Source organism: Alosa sapidissima, chromosome 19 (genome assembly GCF_018492685.1).
Source record: "Alosa sapidissima isolate fAloSap1 chromosome 19, fAloSap1.pri, whole genome shotgun sequence".
Lineage (NCBI taxonomy): Eukaryota > Metazoa > Chordata > Actinopteri > Clupeiformes > Clupeidae > Alosa > Alosa sapidissima.
In genome coordinates, this window is record NC_055975.1 from 24,676,408 (window position 1) to 24,700,788 (window position 24,381).

The window sequence follows — 24,381 nt, forward strand, 5'->3', positions numbered from 1 at the left end:
AAAAATAAAGTGCTGAAAATAAAGTCCTTTGCAATGTCTGCTGCAAGGAATTTGCATATCACCGGAGTTCATCAACTCTATAGTCGCACATCAATGCAAAGAAATAAGTGTTGACATTGAGGGGAGTGTTGCCTTGTATGTGAAAAAAAAACTTCTTATTATGGCCATTATTTGAACAGTGAAAATACTATTTTATTTTAATACTAGTTTTTGAACTTTAATGTCACTAATGCTGATTATTCAATGATTCATTTGAATTTAAATATTTAAAATACTTTTACAGCAAAAATGATATATGCAATTAATTTAGATTAATTAATCACAGAGTATGTAATTAATTAGATTAATTTTTTTAATCGATTGACAGCCCTAATAAATACAATATAAATGTCTTACATTCTGTATGTAATCATGATATTTTTAATGATTCACCTCATATTTACTATTGACATACAAACAACATATCACAGCATTGCAGTCCATTGGTTTTGCATTTATTGAAAGTAATATACAGATTTTTAAATTTGATTTTACCTCTATGCATTTGAAGGACAAACAATGACATAATGTCAGCCAAAACTAAGGCAACAAGATCTTTCACAGAAAGAATACCGATACCACAACATATACAGACAGACTGGAAAGTGATGGCAGTTGACTGTGCACAAACACATAAATAAAATAAGGAGATGACTTGCTACCACAGTAATGCTTCTCATGTCAGAATCTGAAACTGATACTGTATCAAAATATAGGTTTCATGAAAAAGAACTTGGATCTTCTACAGAGAGTGCACTGCAGTTAAAAGATGAAAATACTGTTAGGTGTAGCACATTAGCAATCTGCAGTCTAAGTTAACTCACAGTGGTATGGTATTTAGTGGTCAACAATGTCATAATTATAAAAATAACATCAACAACAGTTATTTTCCTTGTGTTCAACACCTCCCCCACAAACAGTGTAAAGGTGACAAATTGCATTTTATGTTGCATACATCAAATTCATATGAATCTTATTTCCTCCATAAACACACAACAAGCATAATGACATTTCTCGACAGACAACGACCCTGGCAACGCCTATAGTCAACTTCAGGGGTTTACAGGTTTTACCCAGCCCATGTTTCACTTGGCTACATCCTGTGGATCACATCACATAATCATATCAAACGATACACTGTGACAACAACAACAAAAACAATCTCCTGCAGGAGTCAGTGAGAACCACTGGCTGCTTAACATCCACTATGCCTGTCAGCTTCAGTCACAGTAAGACACACACACACACACACACTGACTGCACCTGCAACACAGGCAGGCACATCCCTCTCTATCCTCAACACATATTTACTATTTACACACCTCGTCTGAACATAAACACCAACGATAAACAATCCCCTGACCCTACGCAGCTCGTCAGGCTACCTTGGCACCCATTCAGTGACACCGACAACTTACAATATTCATGCTGGATTTTTTTTTTATTTTTTTATGTAGGCCTACCCTTTGAAATTATGGTCACCTGATAAATTATGCATGATGATCTTTTATAAATCTCAAAAAGGTATTTCACTTTAGAAATAACTTCAATGAAAATATTACAAAGCCTGTTCTTTTCTAAGTCATCACAGAGTAGCTCAGTAAAGTTCCAAATGAAAACAGATGGAATTGTGGGACACCGTGTGAATCGTAGAGGCACACCCTGAGTTTCCCTTGCATTGTCTGGTGTTAATATTTAACCAGCTATTAAAGTATGCATTGACTTTGTAAATGAATAACAACATGTACATTCCAAAACCCTCTTACAAATAAGGTTATGTCATCAGTTGTTGATCAGTAACCGTGTAAATATGATCTTTAAAATTTTAAATATGAGCTTTAAAACACTGAGTTCAGAATATGATAAGGAAAAAAACAGAAACATCAGCTATTAGAGGAATGCTACTATAGAGTGGTAAAACTATACAAAAGGTCAAATGGCGTTTGGATAAGTGCATGCTACACTGTATATAAAGGGAGCTTTTAGAAATCCAACAACAAAAAGTACCATCTGTCCACAGTGCTTTTATCAAAGGATTTTTCTGCCCTGCACTGACTCCACTCAGTGTTTTAAAGTGGTATTATTGGAAGTTGACTGTACTATTTTTTTTCATGTGAAATTTAGATGTACATTTTCTTTATAAGTGCACAACAAACTGTTTGATGATTTTATGATATATGGCAATGGTCTTGGTGCAAACTGGTAGCGAAATACAAACAATATGTATTTTCAGGTATATCAGTGCTTTCTTTGTTGGCAATATTAAAAATATGGTTTATTTTTATTTATATATAATGTAATAATTATTTTTATTTTAGGTTTACTTAATGATTGTTTTTGTGGAATTATAATATTTGCACAAGGTAATCTTGCACTGAGGTTATTATTAATATATGTTTTTATGTTAGTTTCAGGACCAGAAATGTAGAAAAGATTTACAAACAAATAAATAACATGATCACATAAACATGTAGAAATTTCAAAGCTTAATTTGTTTTTTGTTAAAAGGCGCCCCGATGCTTGTGCGTAGAGGTACTGGTATGGTATTGCAAAGCTTCTTCTACAAAGCTTGTTCTGTACTCTTCTTTACTGTATATGTACATTACTATGTGTGTGTGTGTGTGTGTGTGTGTGTCTGTGTGTGTGTGTGTGTGTGTCTGTGTGTGTGTGTGTGTGTGTGTGTGTGTGTGTGTGTGTGTGTGTGTGTGTGTGTGTCTGTGTGTGTGTGTGTGTGTGTGTGTGTGTGTGTGTGTGTGTATGTGTGTGAAAGCGAGAGACTAAGCGTCCCTCTTCTCAGCTCTTCTCCGCTTCCTTGTCTTCGGGTTCCACCTCAGGCAGCTGGTCTCTCCAGTAGGTGAACTGGCTGTAGGTGTCCGAACAGGGGAAATCCGACGTGTTCCCCCGGATCATCAGCGGGAATACATGGTCCACCACCTCACACAGGCGCCCGTATCTGCACACAGTACAGCAGTAGAGGTCACTTCACCACAGTCCAACAACAGATGTGAGACTCATGGGCAATTTGTCACACAGATCTCTGTTTCTTGAGGTCACCGAGTACTGTCGGTACAAAAAAAACTAATCGGTGTTACCTAACTTGAGTTGCTTCAGTTAACAGCTAGAGCGGCCAGGCAGCTCAAATGGAATATAAATGGAGTATAATGCTACACTCTGGGGGCATGATTTTAAAAAGTCACTTTCATTTATAAAGTACTTAAAAAAAGTTCTTTCCAATCAAGATAAACATATTGACAAAACCACTACATGACTTAAAGAATTAGTTAAAAAGTGAAGAGTGAAATGAGTATGTGAAAGTGAACACACTCTTCGATGTAATAACACTGAGGTGTAGTGAGGTCTCAGTCTCGGGCCACTTACGATGAGATGTTGGTCTTGGCATGCTCCTGGATCAGCTCTCCCTTTGGATTCACTGTGAATATTCTATTCAATGGCACTCCGACTTCCTTATAGGAATATACATCCTAAAGATGGGTATAAATTGTACATTAATACACAGGAATAGATGTTTCCAAAATCCAAGGTAAAAACATTTTCAGAAGCCCCTACCCAGATTAATTAAAAAAAGCACGCTAACCACCAATCTGCCAACCAATGGTCACAAATACAACAGAGAACAGTATATTTCAATGTACTGTACCATATGCCATACCATATACAGTATTATACTTCAATACTGACTGAGGGGGTCGTGATCTCTTTTCAAATGTTTTTTTTTTCATACCGTGGGCCTGTTTCCAAAAGCAGCGTAGAAGGGCTCTGTGTTTGGGTAGAACAGGTGTTTGATGTCGGTCAGACACTCAATTTTGAACTTCTCCGGTTTCTTCTCGATCACCTCCCTAATACAAAAAAAAGAAGGTGACCCATCACGCGTCACTGGACATTTAGACCAGTGTGTTTTGTTAATGGTTTACATATTCCAGTGAGTGTTTATCTTTGGTTAATGTTCATGAATGTTGCTTTGTTGATACTGAGGTGCACAAAGTATTGTGATAATACAGTAGACGACATCTCCATGGGGGTTTGGAGATGGAACCTCACATGCTTCTCATCGACAATTATAGTGGCCATAGTGGCAAAATATACAATAACTAGGAAAGTACACACTAACCTATAGTTAACCTTAGTGAGTAGTGTATTGTATTGGTATGCAATGTCTGTATTTCCTAGGGTAAGGCAGATCCTTTTAGAGGTTAGGTAGATCCTTTTACCTTAAACAGAGTGATATACTTTTACTTTAACATTAGTGGAGTCGTGACTCATAACTTAGATAGATAGATAGATAGATAGATAGATACTTTATTGATCCTCAAGGGGAAATTCAAGACTTAAACCTTTGTGGAGTGGTAGAACATGATGTTAACCTTTGTAGGCAGGTGTATTAAAGGAATACGCCAACTATTAGGGAGCTACAGTATAGACTAACTGGTGTAACCCACTTACTGTGAATTATGCTAAACTAGGCTAAGAGTGTCACACACAGAAGATAAGGGATGTATGATATTCTCTTATCTAACTCTGAGACAGACGGCAAATTTCCCAAAAGTTGACGTTCCTTTAAGTGAGTAGTGGAGTGCTATGGGAATTCACCACATAACTTAAACCTTTGTGGAGTTGTATACAATGTTAATCTTTGTGGGCAGGTGTATTAAGTGTGTGATTGTAGGCTAGTGGTTGACTTTGGGCTGGTGTGTTACCTGTGCAAGGCGGAGAAGAGGCTGCTGGGACTGAGCAGCACCGGTCCCTGCGGTAGCATGGTGCCCCTCTCGTTCACCCAGTGCAGGTACCCACGAGTCATGCCCGCCATGCCAATCGCACGCGCCGAGCAGTACATGAACTTGTAGCCATTCCTGTGGTACACAGAGATGCATACTGCCGTTACATTGGAAAAACACTGGAAAATATCATATAAATACATACACTCAGTATACTGTCTATACAGTGTATACCACTGTACCTCAATTGCCAACGCATTTAAACTTTGAATGAATTTCCCATTAAAGGTATAAGTATATATACTCTTTTGAGCCCTGCATTTATCCCAATCCGTGAATTAGTGAAACACACACAGCACACAGTGAGGTGAAGCACACACTAATCCCGGCACAGTGAGCTGCCTGCATCAACAGCGGCGCTCGGGGAGCAGTGAGGGTTAGGTGCCTTGCTCAAGAGCACTTCAGCCGTGCCTACTGGTTGGGGTTCGAACCGGCAACTCTCCGGTTACAGGTCCAAAGTGCTAACCAGTAGGCCACGGCTGCCCAGGTGCTTTAAGCGATGCCATGCGTTTTTTAGGCTAAAACATTTTTTTGTCACTTACAGCAAACATCACCTCACCATCCGCTAGATGCCTGTGTCTTGAATACACTGTAAAAAAACGTGATCTCTGTGGACAACCCAGGCTCCAAAAACGGCAACAAAAACAACCTGGGCAAACCTAGCCCATAAAAACATAATAAACTGTTCCAGCAAATCACAGACGAGATGTTCGTTTAGGAGAGTTTCAATTGCGCGGGAGGGAGGGGGAGGAAGTAGCGAACTAGCTCTCTGTTTTGTTTGAATGTCAACAGAAGTGACATTACCCAGCATCGCTTAAAGCACCTTTAACATAACATACTTATCGTACCTGTACTGTACATGTTTGCCATTCAGATACGTGTGTGATAAGCAAGATTATGGTTATGGTTATGGTTACGCTGTTGTCCAAAGCGACATAGAAATACAAAACAATATAATACTTAAAGTGACAATTCAATCAATTGCCGAAGGAAATTATAGACATATAGAATATATTAATTCTAACAAGAGCCATGAAATGACAAGGTGTTTGTTCAAATGACAGACATTTTGCTGATTTAAATCATCTCTCTGTGGTAAGAGAAAGTGCCACCCCTGTAGGGTACTCACTGGCTGACTTTATGGTAGAGGCGAGCAATCCCCTGATGCGTCCAGTCCTTCCCTAGCGTGGGGAGGATGTGTCCGAGTGTGTCTGACCTGAATGGGTGGAATGGTCACAACAGTCAACAATTAGACACTCTCATGACGTAGTTACTTGAATTTCCCCTTGGGGATCAATAAAGTATATATCTATCTATCTATCTATCTATCTATCTATCTATCTATCTGTTACAAACCACAGTTAAAAATAGCTGGCCTTAACAGATGCTCTAACACTCCAGCACAAGTCTCTTAGATAAGATGTTACTGATATTTCATTTAGGACTTTAAAGTTTTAGTCCAATCAACAGAAAAATGCAGATGATTAGTACATTGTACAACAATGATTTTTTAGGGAAATTAAGTAAGAATTTTCAGTGGATGTAGAGGTCTTCGTAGGCCTTGATAATATGCTATAGCCTCTGAAAATCCTTTTGATGACAAACATAAAATATAATATGATATTTATAATTGGCTCCAGTGTGGCTCAGGTGAGTGCCTGTCACCTGGTGATGGTGCCGTCGATGTCGGAGATGACAATCTTGTCGTCCCAGTTCCACAGGTAGATGGTGCCCTCACAACGGCAGGTGCCCTGGTACTGGGTGGTCACGCTGAACACCACATCGTTCGGACCCTCTTTCAGCTGTAGGCTTGTCTACACACACACACACACACACACACACACACACACACACACACATCTCAGTCAGCCATGAAGGTTAACTAGGCTAAATGGGTCATTATGTAACTGCTATCTTGCATATGAGCAGCAGTGTATGTGTGTGTGTATGTGTGTGAGGCATTGGACTCACCAGCTGCTCAGAGGACAAACGGAGCGTCTTCCGGTACCAGATGCTGCTCGGGGTCAGTGGCGGGTCATCTTGAGACGAACTCGAGCCGATGCGGGCGGTCTGGTTGTCCTCGTCACTTGAGGAATCGTCCTTCATTCTAAATGCACCAATGAGACGCCCACATTCACTGCAGTGCTTATTTAAAGAGTGCTCTTTGCTTGAGAATGTATGAACTTGTCAATGATGAGAAGTATTCTAAAAGCATGTTAAATGCATATTAAATATAGATTATAATAGAGGGTACAGTCACAGTGTTTGGAAGTTAGCATGTCAGAAAAATGCATGACATTAAATATACATTCTAATAGAGGGTACACATTGTTTGGAAAGTTACCTGAGGGAGTCGGCCTGTGCGGACTGGCTGCCTTCATCAGCTCCCATTTCTGATGTGGATTCCTAGAGAATCAGAACAGTAACAGTAATGATGATTCTAATGATCTGATTCTTCTTCATAATAATAATAATCATAATAATAATACATTGTATTTATAAATGCCTTTTAAGTCACCCAAAGTTTTATGGTTTAAGTCACCCACAATTAATTATGATTCTTCTGATGCATCAATAGACCAACACCAGAGTATAATGCTGCTTTCACCTTCCCACCTTGTTTTAAAAGTAAAAGTCCAAGTTAATGGATTTCACAGCAAACCATTACAGCTCTAGAGACCAGAGGGCACTGATGTGTGAAGTGTGTGATTAAACCTCTCTGTCCAAACCTTTCTACCCTCTCCAGGGGCATATTAGCATCTGACCACAGCACCTGTGAGTTTCAGGCTCCCTGCTGACCACAGCACCTGTGAGTTTCAGGCTCCCTGCTAGCCTGCTCCTCTCTCAAGCCCACAGATGTAGGCTGCCCCCTAGGATTGCTCCTCTAGGACAGTGAACTAAATATCTTTGTCGTGTGGACAAAACAAGGCATTTAAGGACATAATCTTGGGCTTTTGGAAACACTGTTAGACATTATTTTGTATTATTGATCAAACAACCAATTGATTAACACTACAACTGCCAAGACAGGTCTTTTGCCTTTTGACCGTTTAAAGAGTGGCATGTATAATGACTTTCTTTAAACAAAAAAAAAAAAAAACAGTTCTGCTGGTTGAATATCAAGTTTAAAATGTTCAAAAAGGGTCAAAATTGCCGCTTCGGAAGTTCTAGTAGTTATGAAATTATTGGCGCTTCTAGAGTTAATCGAGAAAAAGAATCGTTCGTTGCAGCCCTAGTCCTAGTACAGGTCACACGTACCGACTTGGAGTTGGAGCTGCGCCCCCTCCATGAGAACCACCAGCGGCCCCCTTTCTTGGGCATCCTCTCCTGGACAATGTTCTCCACCGTGGCCTGGAGTAAAGGCACAGAGGGTCCTGATGCTCAAATGCAAAAACCAAAAACAAAATGGACACGCACACACAAACACACACACACACACACATACACTCTAACGCAATGGAGGAAGAGGTGGAGGAAAAAAATGTGCACACTGCTATATGGAAAACACAAGAAACGAAGAGAGCAGGAAAGGAGAAGGACTATAAGTAGAAAGCGTGCAGGACATGGGAGTGGCATGCGTGCAGAGACAGACGAGACTGTGCACCTCAGCAGCACACACTGGCTGAGCCCAGAAGACGCTGGGCACACAGTATGAAAAGATGCCCAGGGCCGAGTAGACATAGTGCAGACAGGAGTACTTCAGAAACACAGTGAAATGGGGACAAACAGACAAACAAACAAACAACATCAACAACAACAACAACAACAAGACCATGGGAGGGAGGGAGGCACAACCAAAGAAAAGTAGAGAGGGGGAGAAACAGAGGGAAGAAGCAAGTTTACTGGACAGTCAGGGGAGGGAGGTCAGTCAGGAGGTCACATGACACTGAGACCAGGGAGCCGAGACAGGGACGCAGTGGATAGTGGACACCGACTCCACCCAGCAGGTACAGTACTGTTGAATAGGCTTTACTATGTTCATATATTACTGTGTTATGGGATAGGAATTACCGTAATGTTTATGTATTAATGTGTTATGGGATAGAAATTACTGTAATGTTTATGTATTAATGTGTTATGGGATTGGAATTACTGTAATGTTTATATAATGCATTACTGTTTTGGGATAGTATTTACTATAATGTTTATATATTACTGCAATACTAGTATACATGTTCACATGCAAAGGCTAATGTTGCAATTAATCAACCAGGAGGTGGCGCTTTAGGACTAAGTGAACAAAAAATAGGTCGGTAGCACTGTCTATGTTTTGAATTTAGAGACAGACCCTGTGGCCTGAATGTACTAATGCAAAGATGACACTGTGAATGAAAGAGTGAGTGAGTGAGTGAGTGAGAGAATGAGTGTGTGAGTGGGTGAGTAAGTGAATGAGTGGGTGAGAGAGTGAGTAAGTGAATAAGTGGGTGAGAGGCCGAGTGAGTGAGAGGTTGAGTGAGTGAGAGAGAGCGAGTGAGTGAGAAGTGTAGTCTACCTTTGGAAGAGGCTTCTGGAAGACCTGCATCGCCAGCAGAATAGGAGAGGCAGTGGCCCAGTTATAATACCTAAAAAAAGGCATTATTCATTTATACATCTACAGGACATTTAAATCATACTTAATGAATTATACATACTGTGCATTTTAGAAATCCTTTCAGAGCTATCCACAAAGACATGTAGGTTACCATTATTAAATGCACTGAAAACTGAGGCAGTTCTGTTCATATTGTAATTAATTCTTAAATGGGTCAGAAATTAATTATCATCAACACAGAGGCACACATCTTTAGGGATACATACTTGGTTCCGATCTTCACAACCAGGTTGGGGTCATCGATGACTGTTGGATTGTCTGCAAACTCCCGGTAGGATATGGCTTTTTCCTCAAACTGCTCTGTAAGGGGACACATCCAAACACGTCTCAGATGTCAGACCCCAAACACATCAGACATGTCTGATCATAAAAACTACTCCAAACATGCCCTGACACCTAAGTCACCATGTCAAATGGAGAGAGCTGGAGGCAGTGTGACAGCAGCAGTATATCATATATACAGCAGTACATACATGTATCTTGTTGACTTACCCTTAGTGATCTCCAGGTTGTCTGTTAGTCCTCCACACAGGGAGATGGCGATAGAGGGAAGGTCCCCAGTCTGGTCACAGTAGCTGTCCACCCCGCTGTCCATGCCACTGCTGCCCACGGACTGAGGTGATTGGTTGGCACTTCGCACCTCCTGACCCGGCTGTCCTGAACCAACACCCTCACTGCACAATGAGGACGGAGAAGACGGCTTTTAGATCTTAGAACTACAGTACAGGCCTTCAGAACATAGTTTACAACACAGTCTCCTATAGAGAACAACTGAAATACTTCCATGTTCTATATGGTGAATACCGGTATGTGAACAATTACACAGTTATGATGTTGTTATAATGGTGCTCTAGTCAAACATCAGCCCCGAGATAGAAACGATGGGGATGAAAATCTGATGTAAAAGTTGTTCTCTTTTATGACAATATTGTGTAAGACCATAAGATTACCCCCACTTCCCTAAATGAGTAGAGTGCACCCACAATAGTTGGCAGGCCAGGATACTTCTTTTCTGGAAGTCTTTTAAGATGTGTCCTGAAATTTTAGTTCCTGATTGAAAAACGATTTTTATCACGATAACTATCAGAAAGTAAAGCCCAAAGCCAGCTGGCTTAAGTACTCCAAAAAGCTTTGCTGGCACCGCAGCAGCCTTTAGCTGAAATGCAGGCATGTGTCCAGGGCACAGAGTGTACGGGACTGACCGACCCTAGTCATCGGCAGTATACCCTCCCCGACCTCCCCATCACTATCGGATCGCCCCCTAAACCACCAGCCCGTGTTTCTGTCCTCTTGTGTGTATGTGTCACTTACTATTCATTTCTATACAAACCAAGACGGCGGATTCCTAAAGAAACGCAAGCACCCACACCATAAGTGCATCTAAATTAGCTATGTACCAAAAATTACATTTTACTGTGACTCGAAGAGCTATAAACAGTCTTGTAAGGCTACGTGTCCGCTCGGAGCTTCAGTGGAATTTTGAGGTAGCGACGAGAATTCTCAGTCTAACTGTTCATGTGCGTTGAAAGGGTGAAAGTAGACAACCCACCAGTCCAGCACTAATCTCCGAGCGCGGTAAACAAAATCGGAAATTTCAGGCATTAAAAGCCCCAGTAAGAACCAAACCAGATTTTGTTCAAATCTACACACCTATGGCTACTGAAAAATGTAAGGTTCATTTCATCAAAGTATTAAAAAACATTGTTGTTTTAGAATTTTCGGACGAAATGGGTGATAAATGGAGGTGTTACAATACCACTGCTACCTGCTGAGATGTGGATGTTGTCTGTCCCTATGCCATGTGATGTGGTGAAGTGACGCAGGGGGACACAAGTGACACTTTACCTCTTAGGAAAGTAGAGGGCAGCCACCTCAGGCTCCAGCTCTGTGATGTCGTCCAGGTAGACGCCGTCCGAACCCAGGTGATGGCTTCTTTTATCTACCGACGTACAACAACCATTAGAACTGAGCTGGTGGGGCGTTGCCAGTACCAAGAAACCATACTGGAACTATACAGTACTGACTCCTTTAATGCCATGCTGAATGGGCTAAATGACTACAAGTAGATTTAATATTGTAACCATATCACCATACATATTGCTATGAACTACCTGCAGCTGTATTCATACTTCGTAATCATCTATAAACTGTAACAGCAGGGCTACACTGGACAGAAGTACTGGCTTTCTCTTACCCTTTCTTTTGGACGGAGAGTCTGTCTTGCCCAGTGCTCGTCCACTAGGGCTGTCCCGGCCGTCCTCTAGGTCATGCAGCAGACGTGCCGCTGCTCCGATCCCTTCCACCTCCATGGCTGAGGGTGGCGCTGTCGCCCCAACCTCATCTCCTGCCCCTGCTTCTTCTCCCGCGAGCTCTGCTCTGGGGCTGGGGATGTAGAGGGAGAGGGAGGGGGGTCCGCCGCCGGCTGTCTGTGTCTCTGGACGCGCGGCGCTGGAGATGGTTCGGAAGTGGGTGCTCTCGGACACGGGGATGGATACCGGGGCTATCGACTTGGCCTCGGGCATTTCATTCAGGAACGCCGGCTGGGGTTGGCAGATGAGAGGAGACAAAGATTAAAATACGCAAACAGAATGGAGTGTTAAAGGTAGATTTGCCATTCCCAGTTCAAGACCCGTCATGTGTTAAGCTAGGCTACATTCAAAAGGTCTCAATGAAATCTTCTGCAAAGTAGCAGGTAAACTCAGTTTTTACTGAATCTGTAATATCACATTGTAATGTATTATGTAGTTTCACATTCACAGATGCTCCATCAGTCCCCATTGGGAATCTCTTCACATGGCCCCTCTAATCTCTCCATAGAAAAAGAGAACACCCCGTCCTCCCAACCGCTAGCCTGGCATTTCTCAGAGCTGCTACCCCCACTGGTTGGCATTTGAGCCCCCATGCGTCCCCATGCCGCAGTGGCGCGGCGTAGTGTTGCAGTACCTTGGCAGCCTGCGGCAATTCTCCCCAGGCCCACAGCATCTCAGGGTTGTCTGCTTTGGCCTTGCCCATCTGGCTCGTCAGCTCCGAGTCACTCTTCGGCGTCGACGGGAGGGATTCGTTGGGGCTGTGGTGGGGGGTGGGGGGGAGAGATGCTTTAAAAGTATTGTCTGTGATTCTAGACCAAGACACCTTGTTGTTAAATTCAGCATATTGCCCCTCACAGTCCTATGAACCCCGGAGTTCATACACAGTTCTAGCTCTGTCAGTGGCTAGTAATTAAGTAGCTAGTGACTAAGTGGCTTATACAAATCCATTAACTATTCCAATAATTCCAGTACTATTCCAGTAACTATTCCAGCCAATCAACATGTGCTTCCAGAGGCAAGGAAGGGGAAGTTGTAATTTACTTGGCTGTTGATTTCAAATATCATCCTTTAGGATCGGATTGGATTAGATCAATTCCTCTAGCTTTCCACCCTGTTTACCTGCGGATTCCACCCTGTTTACCTGCGGATCTAGTTATAGAATGTAGTGTGTGTGTGTGTGTGTGTGTGTGTGTGTGTGTGTGTGTGTGTGTGTGTGTGTGTACCTGTGGATGTTCTGGTAGATGGATGTATCAGGTGGGAGAGAGACAGAGAGTCCTCCACCGGTGGGGATGGGCAGTGTGCACGTCTGCTCCAGTCTGGTTGGGGGTTAAAAAGAGAGGGGTCAAGGGTCAAAGGTCAAATACACAGACAGAATCAGACTCTGAAACAGAGCTTGGCCTTGCTCTGGCTCAGATGTGGGCGTAGATCACTACATCAGAATAGTCATCAGAATCCCATCGAGTCTCTAAAAACAACTCCACAAGTTAAGACAAAAATCATACAAAAAATATGCATGAAAATAATAACGGTGATTTGAAATCAATTTAGATAGATAGATAGATAGATACTTTATTGATGCCCAAGGGGAAATTCAAGGTCTCAGTAGCATACAGACATTACACACAACATGCCCTTACAGAAGAAATGGTAAATATAAGTATAAACATATAACCAAACTCCACTGTACAATAGAGACAGTAAAAGATAAGAAAAACTAACAAAACTAAATACTAAATATACTATAAATTAAATAAAAATCTTGCTTTTTGCTTGAGGGTGATCAAGCATGAGATGCTTGCAGTGACAGGGCCGGGACTGGCCTGTAGTTCTGTGTGCATGGTGAGGATTTATCAACTCATGACTTCTCCTGACCTGGACTACATCAGGCTAATATCCATGACAGGGATGGCTAGTTAAGAGTTGAGATATAAAAACATATTCTGCATGCAGCAGCAAGCTGCAGGTATAGGTCACCCTGACTGTTGATGTTATGTCCAGATACTGCAGTTGAGTGTGTAGTACCTCTGTGTGTGTGCCCAGCCCCCATCCGCCTGTGTGTACGTTGAGCTCTGCATAAAGGTACAGCTGGAGGTGACCTTTGTCTGACCTTCGCCAAACCTGTCACAGGATGAATCCCTGTAACACACAGTACAACAAACAGGTTCACATGAGCAAGAACACAAGAAGTGGCTAGAAACTACACAAGAGAAGAAAAACACACACACACATGCATTCCTGCCAGGGCTGTCTCAGGCCAACCAGGCTGAGTGAGTTATTATCCCACAGAGACCCAGTGCATTGTGGGTTTCCAAGGAGAGCGCTTCTGGAATGCCTCCAAATCAGCCTCTTCTTAGAAACAAGCCCTGTATTCATCTGCAAAAGGGTCAGCATGCACCCCATCCTTCCCTCCTTCCCTCTCTCTCTCTCTCTTTCTCTTTTTTTACCCCAGCCCCGGGTAAATAAAAAACATTATCACTCCCGGAGCAGACAGCTAAATTCATTACTGTTACCTGAGACTCGGAGTCCATGGCAGCACAGAGATGTAATGAATTGTGACAATGACCTTTACCCCATCTCTTACACAGCACACTCAACAGTTTTCTTGTTTTCCTGTTCGTGTGTGTGTGTGTGTGTGTGTGTGTGTGTGTGTGTGTGTGTGTGTGTGTGTGTGTGTGTGAGAGTGTGTGTGTGTGTGTGAGAGTGTGTGTGTGTGTGTGTGTGAGAGAGAGAGTGTGTGTGTGTGTGTGTGTGTGTGTGTGTGTGTGTGTGTGTGAGAGTGTGTGTGAGTGTGTGTGTGTGTGTGTGTGTGTGTTGGACACACAGTCGGGGTGGGTGTTAAGATGTGGTTGTTTATGAGCCAGACTCCGCTGTCCGGCTCAGAGAGGGAGGAGGAAGAAAGGGAGAAGGTCAGACTGCCAGAGGACCACAAAAGGCTTCCCTTGAGCCGCGCCGCGTGAAGGGAGGACCTGGCAGAGCGCGTCGGGTTTCGTGGAAAACGTCCCCCTGCTCCGGGGAGTGGGGCTGTTTACTCCAGCGTTTAGGACCGCGCTGGCACCGGGCACTAAAAAAAGCTCACTTGCTATTCCTTCATCGCTCTCTCTCTCCCTCTCTCTCTCGCTCTCTCTCTCTCTCTCTCTCTCTCTCTCTCTCTCTCTCTCTCTCTCTCTCCTCTCCCTTCTTTCCCTCTGCCACTGAACTGTAGCGAGAACATACAGGCCAAGCCAACACTGCCCAGAATGACTTCTATTGCAACACAAACAACCCTCAGTGTGAGTGAGTGTGTGACTGTAAGGCTAACAGCATTTAGCATGGCGAGCCAGCTCAAATTTGATATGAACCGATCCAGACTCCCTTCACACAGTGATCTGTATGTCGCTTTGCGGCTGACCAATAAAGCACCTCGGATAACCCACTGTACACAGTGACGGCCTGCATGTGATTGGGCGCGGGGCTGTTCCACAGAGCATGCTCAAATCTCACAGGAAATGCTCTAAGCTCTGAGAACGGCTCCAAATGCTCGAGTCACAGCAGGGTCTGGCAGCGATGCCGGACTCCGGGGGTCAGGCTAGCGTTTCAACTCTGAATCCTCTTTAGTGTCTTACACACACACAGCCGGAGGCTGAGGAAAGGATGAAGGATTTACTGAGAGATGAGAACAGGCTGGCTCTCAATGCATGGATGTGTGTGGAGAACACATCCACAGCATACCGTAATTTCACAACTATTAGCCGCGGTTTATACATTGATTTTGCAAAATTTCTTCAGCTAGCCGCGGTTTATACATTGATTTTGCAAAATTTCTTCAGCTATGAGGTTAATACATGGGGGCAGTTAATATGGTATTAATATTGCTTTGTTTTTTTAACTTGCATAAACACGCCTTCTCAATGATGACTCTAATTTGAATGCATGAATGAAAGGTCTAGAAAAATTTGGTTAGCTGGTCTAACAGCAGCCAAAAAGATCAAGTTGTTGAAGTTTGGGTTCCACCCCACAACTTAGCCCATAAGCATTGGCTGAATACATTCTTAGAGATTATTTTCTTTTCTTAGACTTTCTTCTGCCAAGATTAATGGCGCTACTCCTCGGACAATACAAACATGGAGAAATGGAATTGCCAGAGTTCAAGACATTTTACTGGAGAGAAACTAAGTGGACTGTTCTATACTGACGGTGCTACGCTGATAGTTGTGTTGTGTCCCATGTGGTGGGGGGGGGGGGGGGGGGATGTTTGGGTTTGTGTATCTGTATTGTAACAATGCCTTTCATATATGTTGTTACCCACCAAATACAATAAAAAGTGAGTACAAAGAAAAAACTTGCATAAAACACTGTCCTGTGGTTTATACACAATGCGGCTAATACACAGGAAATTACTGTAGTCAATCAAACGCAGCCTTCAGTTTGTGAAGCTATCTTACTGAGACCTTGATGCAACCCACTGTCACAGTGTCCTTACGGTCCTCTCCTTCCCACATTCATGTCCTCAGTGTGTGGATGAACTAATCAAGTGCAAATGACTCATCATGAAGCTGCATTTTGTAACTGCATAATGTCTCCCTCTGAACACCACGAGCACAATCTGTGATAAAACATTAACTTTGACTGCTATCACTAGTGCACAAGCCTTTTCCAAACGAAGACACAAATATTTGTCGCACTGTAAGTCGCGTTGAGTAAAGGCGTCAGCTGAATGACTAAATGTAAATGCAAAATGTGAGTTATCAACGAGACTGGTCAGTGAGGTGTTACTCCTCTCGTCCCCTACCTGCTGCCCTCTTTCTCCCTCTCCTCGTCTGAGCTCATGTCGATGGTGAACATGTCCTCGTCCTCCGAGTAGCCCTCTGTGTCGTCCCGCCGCATGCTGTCCACCTGGGACTTCCTGCGTCTCTTCCTCCGCTTCTTCTGCGTGCTGCTGCCGTCCCCCGAGGCCTGAGATGGACCCAGCGTCTGGACGGATGGACCGGGGGACGCGTCGCTGAGCCTGGACGCCCCTTTGCCCAGCTGGGACTCCATGAGGGCGCTGCCCTCAGACAAGATGGGCGAGGTGGCCAGGTAAGCTGGCACCATTCCCTGTGTGGCAAAGAGAGACAGAAGTAACCAATTCAAGAGAGAAATCCTCAATTCAATCCCTGACACTGAAGCATGAAAAAAGTTAAACTGGGACTCGTCATTACTAATATGGATCTAACAGTTGGTGAAGAATTCAGTTTAATTCCCACGATCAACACCTAAAGCACAATATACTGTACATAAACATTTATTTAGGTTATTTCCGTGTTTTTAAACAGCTGCTCATGCTCAGGCCTCACCAAAGACTGAGAAAACTATAACTCAAGATAGAGCCACCACTCTGTTCACTACAGTACACAGAGAAAAGCATGCCCATAGAGCACCTCTACCTGTACACAGAGAAAAGCATACCCATAGAGCACCTCTACCTGTACCTGATTAATAATTAACGTGTCCCTATGACCTATAGGCTAGCTTAGCCTGTGGCCTGTATTAACTTCCAGTAAACAATGTCAGACTAATGTAACTGGCAGGCAGCTTTTGTCAGTCAGGCCAGCCCACACATACCATAGGCCCACTCTGAGAGTTGCATGACCCTGGCGAACACAGCTCACGTGCAGCAGAAACAGTCTCTCTAACATGTGTGTTTAGATTAGACTTGGCACTCGCGCCCTAACGCAATCTGTGCATGTCTCAGCAAATGTCCCATACACTCCGGTGATGCTTGCTCCTAGCCTGGGGCTAGCACTAGCCTAGCATACAGACAGAGGACAGGACAGGGAACTACCTGTCTGCCATACCATAATAACACAATCATACTGTTCATTCACTTTTAACAGATGTGAATTACTGTGCAGGGAAGGTGTGTAAGAATGCTCTGAAGCCTTTATCATTGTCAGCAGCTATAGGAGGATCCCTTTATAGCCTCATTCTACATTTGATCTTTTGATAGTTCTACATTTGATAGTTCATCTGATCCACAAGCATAGATCAAAATCTGTAACATTCCATAAGCCTGCACATTGCAGGTCTGAACATAAACTGATACAAACATGGATGGAATATCTTGTATCGTATCCAAGGGACTCTCACTGATAGCACACATTTCAGAGCTGAGAGACTAAAATGTAAAGAAACAAGAGGTAATTCTCACTGACCATTACATAGGGGCATTCAACATATGAAGAGGCTGCTATGAGAGGGGGGGGGGGGGGGTTATTTTTAGCCTGGAATTAGATGCCCTCCAGCAAAGTGTGAAGGGGGGGGGGGGGGGGGGGGGGCAGGATGGGACAGCCTGTATAATAATCTGCAACACATCGATCAGAATCCACAATCTAATCTGCCCCCCCCCCAGATTAACGTTGCTCGCTTCACTTGCTTCAAATCTCATCATCAGGAAGTGGGCCAGACTTCCTCTCTGGTGTCCAGCCATATTGGAGCTACTGTCCCTCTCTCATCCCCCGAACGCTAAATGCTCCAAAAGCGCAGAGGGATTTCCACTCGGGCAGAGAGAGGAGAGCAAAATAACAGCACACTCGTCCAGCGGCGCATCCTGCCAGGACCCCAAGTGCTTTAATAATTCATGACGCTCTGACTGCTGCATTGTGCTGTTAAGATAGCAGTTGTCACTGCTGGTGACCTGAATATGAGTCATGCGTGTTCCTCTGCTTCATGCTCAGACACGCAGCAGCTCGGGTGTCGGGCAGCTGACCATGCAACACATCTGACCATGCAGGGCCAGATCTGGACCACAACATGGCCAGATCCGATCCGGAAACAGATGCCATCTGGGAGAGTCCTTCACTGTGAATGATACAGTGAAGAACGGCAAGAACATGAGATCTGTTAAATTACTCTCTCTTTCTCTCCACCTCTCTCTCTCTGTCTCTTTCTCTCTCTCTCTGTTTCTCTCTCTCTTTTTCTCTCTCTCTGTTTGTCTCTCTCCCTCCAGTAATAGGATCTCTGCATGCTTAGAGCACCATGACCAGTCTCTCGGCTTCAGTCGGTCCATTTTTAGATAGATAGCCAACTGATATGCCACCACACTGTGACATTGATTGTTCACACAGAACTAGCATGAAACCAAACCATGTGTTCACTTCACCACAACTCCAGCAAGCCGCTGAGAGAAGCAGCCTCTGTTTGGTGATCAATAATAAACTGTGTTAAGGCAGTGTGTGCGTGTGCGTGCGCGTGCGCGTGCGCGTGCGTGTGCGTGTGCGTGTCTGTGTGTTATACAACCATTCACCTCAGGATTTTTCTTTAGTTTAAGGTGAAACAGTCAGTTCTGTGGTGCAGAAGATTCTGTTCTCTGAAAAGAGACAGCCTAAAAGGAGAGGTGTTTCATATCGTCATTTATGTAACACGGACAGAAATAAAGCACCTTCGCAGTACAGAGTTTGGTTTCCTGCTGGAGAATTCTTCTTTCTGCTTGTTTGCTCAGTTAGGTTGACGGAGTGTGTGGAGCGTTGTGTGGAGCGCAAAACACAACGCAGGGCTCGGCCCGAGGTTTGTCTGCTCCACTCATGAGAGAGAACAGAGGAGGCACGTGCCTAGTGCTCACACACACATTCAAATATTCTCAGAGAAAATACAGCTTTGACACTCAAGGGTATATAAAGCATCGCCTGTGCCACACAGCAAGCCGTGATAGGACTGATATGGAGCAGAATTCTGCCATCTGTTTAGATAAAAAAAAAAAACCCTTGTCTAAACCGCAGAGCATAATGTCATGTCAGCAACATTCCATTCTGTCAACAGTACATTCATACACGGGACCCGTGCGGTTCTGGCACATGTTCCATACCTGGTCGTTCTCAGTCTCCTTGACGAAAAAGGCTTCTCCATTTTCGCCCAGCTTCATGTGCAGGCTCACAGGCTCCCCGTTGATCTCGATGTCCACCTGGTCAAAATAACACAGGACATCGTGATTATAAGACAGGAGATACAACATGTCCACTCACTCAATGCAAACACACCACCATACCAGCAGCAGCAGATAAGCACTCCCCTACTGATATCAATTACTTAGGTCAACACATTTACCACAGCCACCGCCATGTTTACCTTTGCTCTCTACGATAAATGACAGTTATATGATGCTGAGCCCGCCTTTGTCTTTGAGCTGATTTTACTAAGAGATGATAAATCCCTGTATTCATGCAATCATAAGCAGCTCTAACTCCAAGAGCAAAGACGTGTGATGGAACACACAGACGTTGGCCCCAAATTTGCCACTGATCTGCAGCATTATAATTGATGCGTACTACACATACTGCATACTACACATGCATACTACACATACTGCATACTACACTTAGAATTGATTGCTCCCACTATACTACACTATAAAGTGCGATAATTATACTGTAAGTCGCTTTGGACAGAAATGTCTGCCAAATACCGTAAACATAAACAGAATGTGTTCTGGGGCCGATGTCGGACTCTCTGTGGCGTAGGCTTCTTACCAATTTCTCCCGCGAGCGGAGGACACCCATTTTGCCGAAGCGTACGTGGAAGGGCGAGCACTGCAGGGCGCCGTCTGGCTGCCGCACCACGATCACATCGATGCAGCCGGACAGGGTGGCTGGGTTCAGCCCTCGGTACAGCTCCTTCACCTGCACAAACACCTGGCCGGCCAGCTGCCCCACGTAGTTCATGGTCTGCGTCTGTCAGACAGAGAGAGAGAGAGAGAGAGAGAGAGAGAGAGAGCAAGAGAAAGAGAGAGAGGGGATTTCCCCAGTAAGAGCAGGTCAATTGTCTCTGTCTAAGTGCTGTAAAATAGGATTAGAAACACTAAAGTGACTCCCTGACTGATGATAACATGTTTGCCTTCACCTTGTTATAACACTATGTTGACAGTGCGTCAACTTGCAGCCCAAGGAGAACAGTATACTAACAACGGTGGGAGACTAGTGAGCAATGACTAGTATACTAGTATACTAGGGAGCAATGAACAGTATACTAGTATACTATTTAAGAGCCAGTTTCAATTCAATTCTGGAATTTTGCACAAGCCTGCTAACAACGGTGGGAGACTTCTGATAGTCAGGGAATCGAACCTGGGCCTATCTTGTTGAGGGTTCAAAACTCCTACAGTCTGTGTAGGGGAGAGGTGCCTTCACTGCAAACCCAAATAGCAGTGTGCTACTGATGCCCAGCTGATGCACATTTGTGGGGTCCTGGGAATGCTACCACTGTGGTGGCCAGCCCAGCTTGGCTCTTTCAAACTGGCACAAGAGAACATGCCTAAAGCTGCACAACGGCGGAGTGAATGTTTTGAGGTCACTCAGACACAACAAGCAGTGCGGCTCCCCTCGAGCGACATCACCACACTGTCTCATGCACTGGCCTCTCACAGGAAATGCAACACAAAGAGAGTGAGAGAGATAGAGAGAGAGAGAGAGAGATAGAGAGAGAGAGATAGAGAGAGAGAGAGATGTAGAGGAAGAGAAAGGGGAAACGGAGAGAGATGGAGAGACAGTGTGAGAGAGAGAGAGAGAGAGAGAGAGAGAGAGAGATGTAGAGGAAGAGAAAGGGGAAACAGAGAGAGATGGAGAGACAGTGTGACGTGTGTGTGTGTGTGTACCGTAAGTGTGTGTGTGTGTGTGTGTGTGTGTGTGTGTGTGTGTGTTGTGAAGGGTTAAATTAAATCCACTGTGGTATGGGGCAGTAATTACCAGATCACTATAGTTTTAAGGCCCATCATTAAAGGCCCATCATTACCCTCCTCCGTCTGAAGCCTACATCTCTGCCATGGTCTGGAACTAGAGAGACCCACAATACCTCAGCCTGATGAAACAGCACAAACAGCCTGGGGCCAATGTTCTCTGCTCTGGCAGAGCCAATCAAACGATTGACGGAGGATGACATGGCAATTATAAGAAACGATCTTACTCCAGCTTAATCATGATGTTACAGCTTCATCAGGACAAAAGACAAATAAAACTTCAAAACTGTTCCAATGGGGGATTCAGTGTCCACACAGAACACACACATCAACAGACAAAGAGCAAACCCTCTCCATTTTCTCAGGAATGAAGTCACATTGGCATGATTTGATTAATTCCCTTGCTTATGTTTTCACTAGCGGTCACGCAACCCGGGAGAGAAAAAGCTGGGACCTCCAAGAAGTCTCCCCCTAGACTGCACTCCAAAGAGGCTGTTCACATGGGTGTGGTGGACCCTTAGTTGAAGTGTTAAACGTACATAAAAAAAACTGTACCATTTTAAAGGGCTGAAGTGAATTTAGGGATTTAGGCTTCAGGGTTACCGACAGTATGTGAGTGGAACTGAGTTTAAAGTCTACACTTGAACTTCAGAGAAAACCAGGCAAGCCGTCACGTTAGAAGAGTCGCATATGCGCTGCAAATTTGATGATCTTGCACTGTCTGTAATGTCCTTTCAGTTTTTACATTAACCCAGAGATAGGTCCGACCACAGAGCCCACTACCAGCTCTTTTTATCACAGACCGCCATTCCTCCTTCTGCTCAGTCATGTGACATGGCGAAGGAAGTGTGTGAGTGTTCATCTGATGGCAGTTCACCCGTGAGTCTATTTCCAGTCTCAACAGCGGAATTTTGAAACAGCACACTGTGGACCCAGGGTCATTCTCAAAGGTGCCATGGCGTAGCACCCATTCTAAAAGCCATGCCATGCTATGCAACCTTTGAGAGTGACCCTGGGTCCACATTGTGCTTTTCCAGCACGCGTGTGTGGCTGTGATGACGAGAAGGCGGAGGGCACGCAGGTGCTAGGAACAGCTTGCTGTGCACTGTTTTTATGGAGCTGGGACAGTGTGAGGCTTAATTCACAGCTTGTTACAGTGGCATATGAGGACAATTACATAATTAGTCCCCACCCCCGAAAAAACAACAAAACATGCACACAGACACACAAACACTCACACACACACACAAACACAGACAAATGTGCACACACACACACACACACGTCATACCCTACACTTTTCACAAGCTAAGCATTAAAAAATCACAGGAAATGAAATGAATCAACATGAAAGGTCATTGCTAAATAACAGTTCTTCCTGAATGACTGCCAAAGTGTCAGAGGACCACTAAAGCATCATGCCAAAAGTCATTAGGGTACATTCTCATTCAGCATGTCAATACAATGTCATAAGCAGCAACCTATTGAATGTGACCCTGCCTAACACATGGGCAAAACAGAAATGGCTTGTCCTCAGTAATAATTCATAGTACAGAGCAGTCACTAGCACACAAACACTAGCATTCAAGCCCAAATACCTCTATTTATCCAAAACGGACGAGATTCAGACAATAATCAGTTTAAGATGCAGCTATAAATCTGTATAATTCTAAGTAAATTGTTAAATGCTAAATCGTTCAAATCAGTAGGTCTATAATGAGGTTGAAGTCAGACAGGGAGTCAGGAGAGAGTCATTCGAATGGCGAGCGAGCGACGAGGTAGCAAGAAGCTGATGTTTACAAGCTCAATAACACTTCGTCAACACGTTACGCTGAAATGGCAACAATAATCATTCTGTAGTGCCTACTAATTTAACATAACTAAGACAGTGTCACAAATTTGACCTTCGATGTAGCATATACACAGAAAATATGTCATTGCTTAATTCTCAGTCTGTATAATAAAATAGGATAGGATTTATTCATAAGCATACATACATTCTTGAGGGTGAACGCTGCAAGACTTCGAGTCTTCCCACCACCATCTATTCGACCGCGAGAGTTTTTAAATGTTTAAATTCTCCTGTAAAAATCAACAACGTCAACATTCACGTTGACAAGGATCGTTCATCCTTGACAGCGACGGCGATCGCATTTAAAACAGACTTGAAATTCCTTTCAATGAAGAGGCCCTTCCCTGCCTTTGCCGGTGACGTTGCGGGGAGTAAACCCCTCCGGCGAACCAATCAGAACACCGATCGAAAACTACTACACGTTTCTGGACGTGAAGACCCCGTGGGAACCAGTGAAGATTTCCCTTTTGGAATACATAAAGGAAACATTGTTTATTTATCTCACGGGTATCATGTGTTCTGTTGCATTAACCAAACATGGCGTTTACGCATAGCCTACTTTGCAGCTTGGATGTTTGGTAAACAATCTGACCACGTGTCCATCGTGGTAAAACTGGCATTTCATGTTCCTTGTTATTCTAAAATCACATTATTTCAAAAATGTACCATTTCAAAAATATCAAATAACCAGGGATGCTAAAGGCAAATGTAGCCTATTGTCAGTCAGGCTATGTCCTAGGCTACACACCAGATAGGCTAATTCAAATTAATGGATGTTGGAATGCTGTAGTAGCCTAATATTAGACTATAGGCTATAGTTTATTTGTTACATTTAATTTCATGAAATGGTGGTTCATCCTGTCAGCATTGCTTCCCAGTTGTAGCCAACTGCATTAGCTCTAGTCTGGTGCCGCTCTGTTCAGGGTCTGGCGTGGCGTGGGTAGGGCCCGGGTCTGGTGTGGGTGTAATGGGTGCACCGCAACTGAGGACTAGGACTGTATCCCTCCTCGGTCAAGTTTGAGAAGGTTTATTCTGCCCGAGTACATGCCCAGATATAATCATTTTCTCATATCAGAGCGAGGCAACAAGATAACAGCACACACACACACACACAC

The 24,381-nt window shown here is 43.8% G+C and overlaps 1 protein-coding gene across 4 annotated transcripts in view; it reads right to left on the reverse strand.

Annotated features, from left to right (window-relative positions):
• Positions 1-472: 472 nt before the first annotated feature.
• lpin1a (lipin 1a) overlaps positions 473-24,381 on the reverse strand; it is a 32,733-nt gene continuing 8,824 nt past the window's right edge. Inside the window, exons 2-22 of one of the 4 annotated variants that reach the window (XM_042072345.1) lie at positions 20,213-20,413; positions 19,552-19,647; positions 16,501-16,805; positions 13,755-13,868; positions 12,956-13,048; positions 12,367-12,490; positions 11,618-11,963; positions 11,269-11,362; positions 9,916-10,097; positions 9,630-9,723; positions 9,325-9,394; positions 8,091-8,183; positions 7,177-7,238; positions 6,804-6,939; positions 6,498-6,646; positions 5,962-6,048; positions 4,755-4,907; positions 3,782-3,896; positions 3,418-3,521; positions 2,799-2,992; positions 473-2,680 (exon numbers count right to left, since the gene is read on the reverse strand). In XM_042072345.1, coding sequence (XP_041928279.1) covers positions 2,833-2,992; positions 3,418-3,521; positions 3,782-3,896; positions 4,755-4,907; positions 5,962-6,048; positions 6,498-6,646; positions 6,804-6,939; positions 7,177-7,238; positions 8,091-8,183; positions 9,325-9,394; positions 9,630-9,723; positions 9,916-10,097; positions 11,269-11,362; positions 11,618-11,963; positions 12,367-12,490; positions 12,956-13,048; positions 13,755-13,868; positions 16,501-16,805; positions 19,552-19,647; positions 20,213-20,413 — 2,778 coding nt within the window. In that variant the 3' untranslated portion in view covers positions 473-2,680; positions 2,799-2,832. Of the gene's footprint in view, positions 2,993-3,417; positions 3,522-3,781; positions 3,897-4,754; positions 4,908-5,374; positions 5,422-5,961; positions 6,049-6,497; positions 6,647-6,803; positions 6,940-7,176; positions 7,239-8,090; positions 8,184-9,324; positions 9,395-9,629; positions 9,724-9,915; positions 10,098-11,268; positions 11,363-11,617; positions 11,964-12,366; positions 12,491-12,955; positions 13,049-13,754; positions 13,869-16,500; positions 16,806-19,551; positions 19,648-20,212; positions 20,414-23,411; positions 23,632-24,381 lie in introns of those variants that run through there. The other 3 variants (XM_042072348.1, XM_042072344.1, XM_042072349.1) reach the window with 3 other exon arrangements.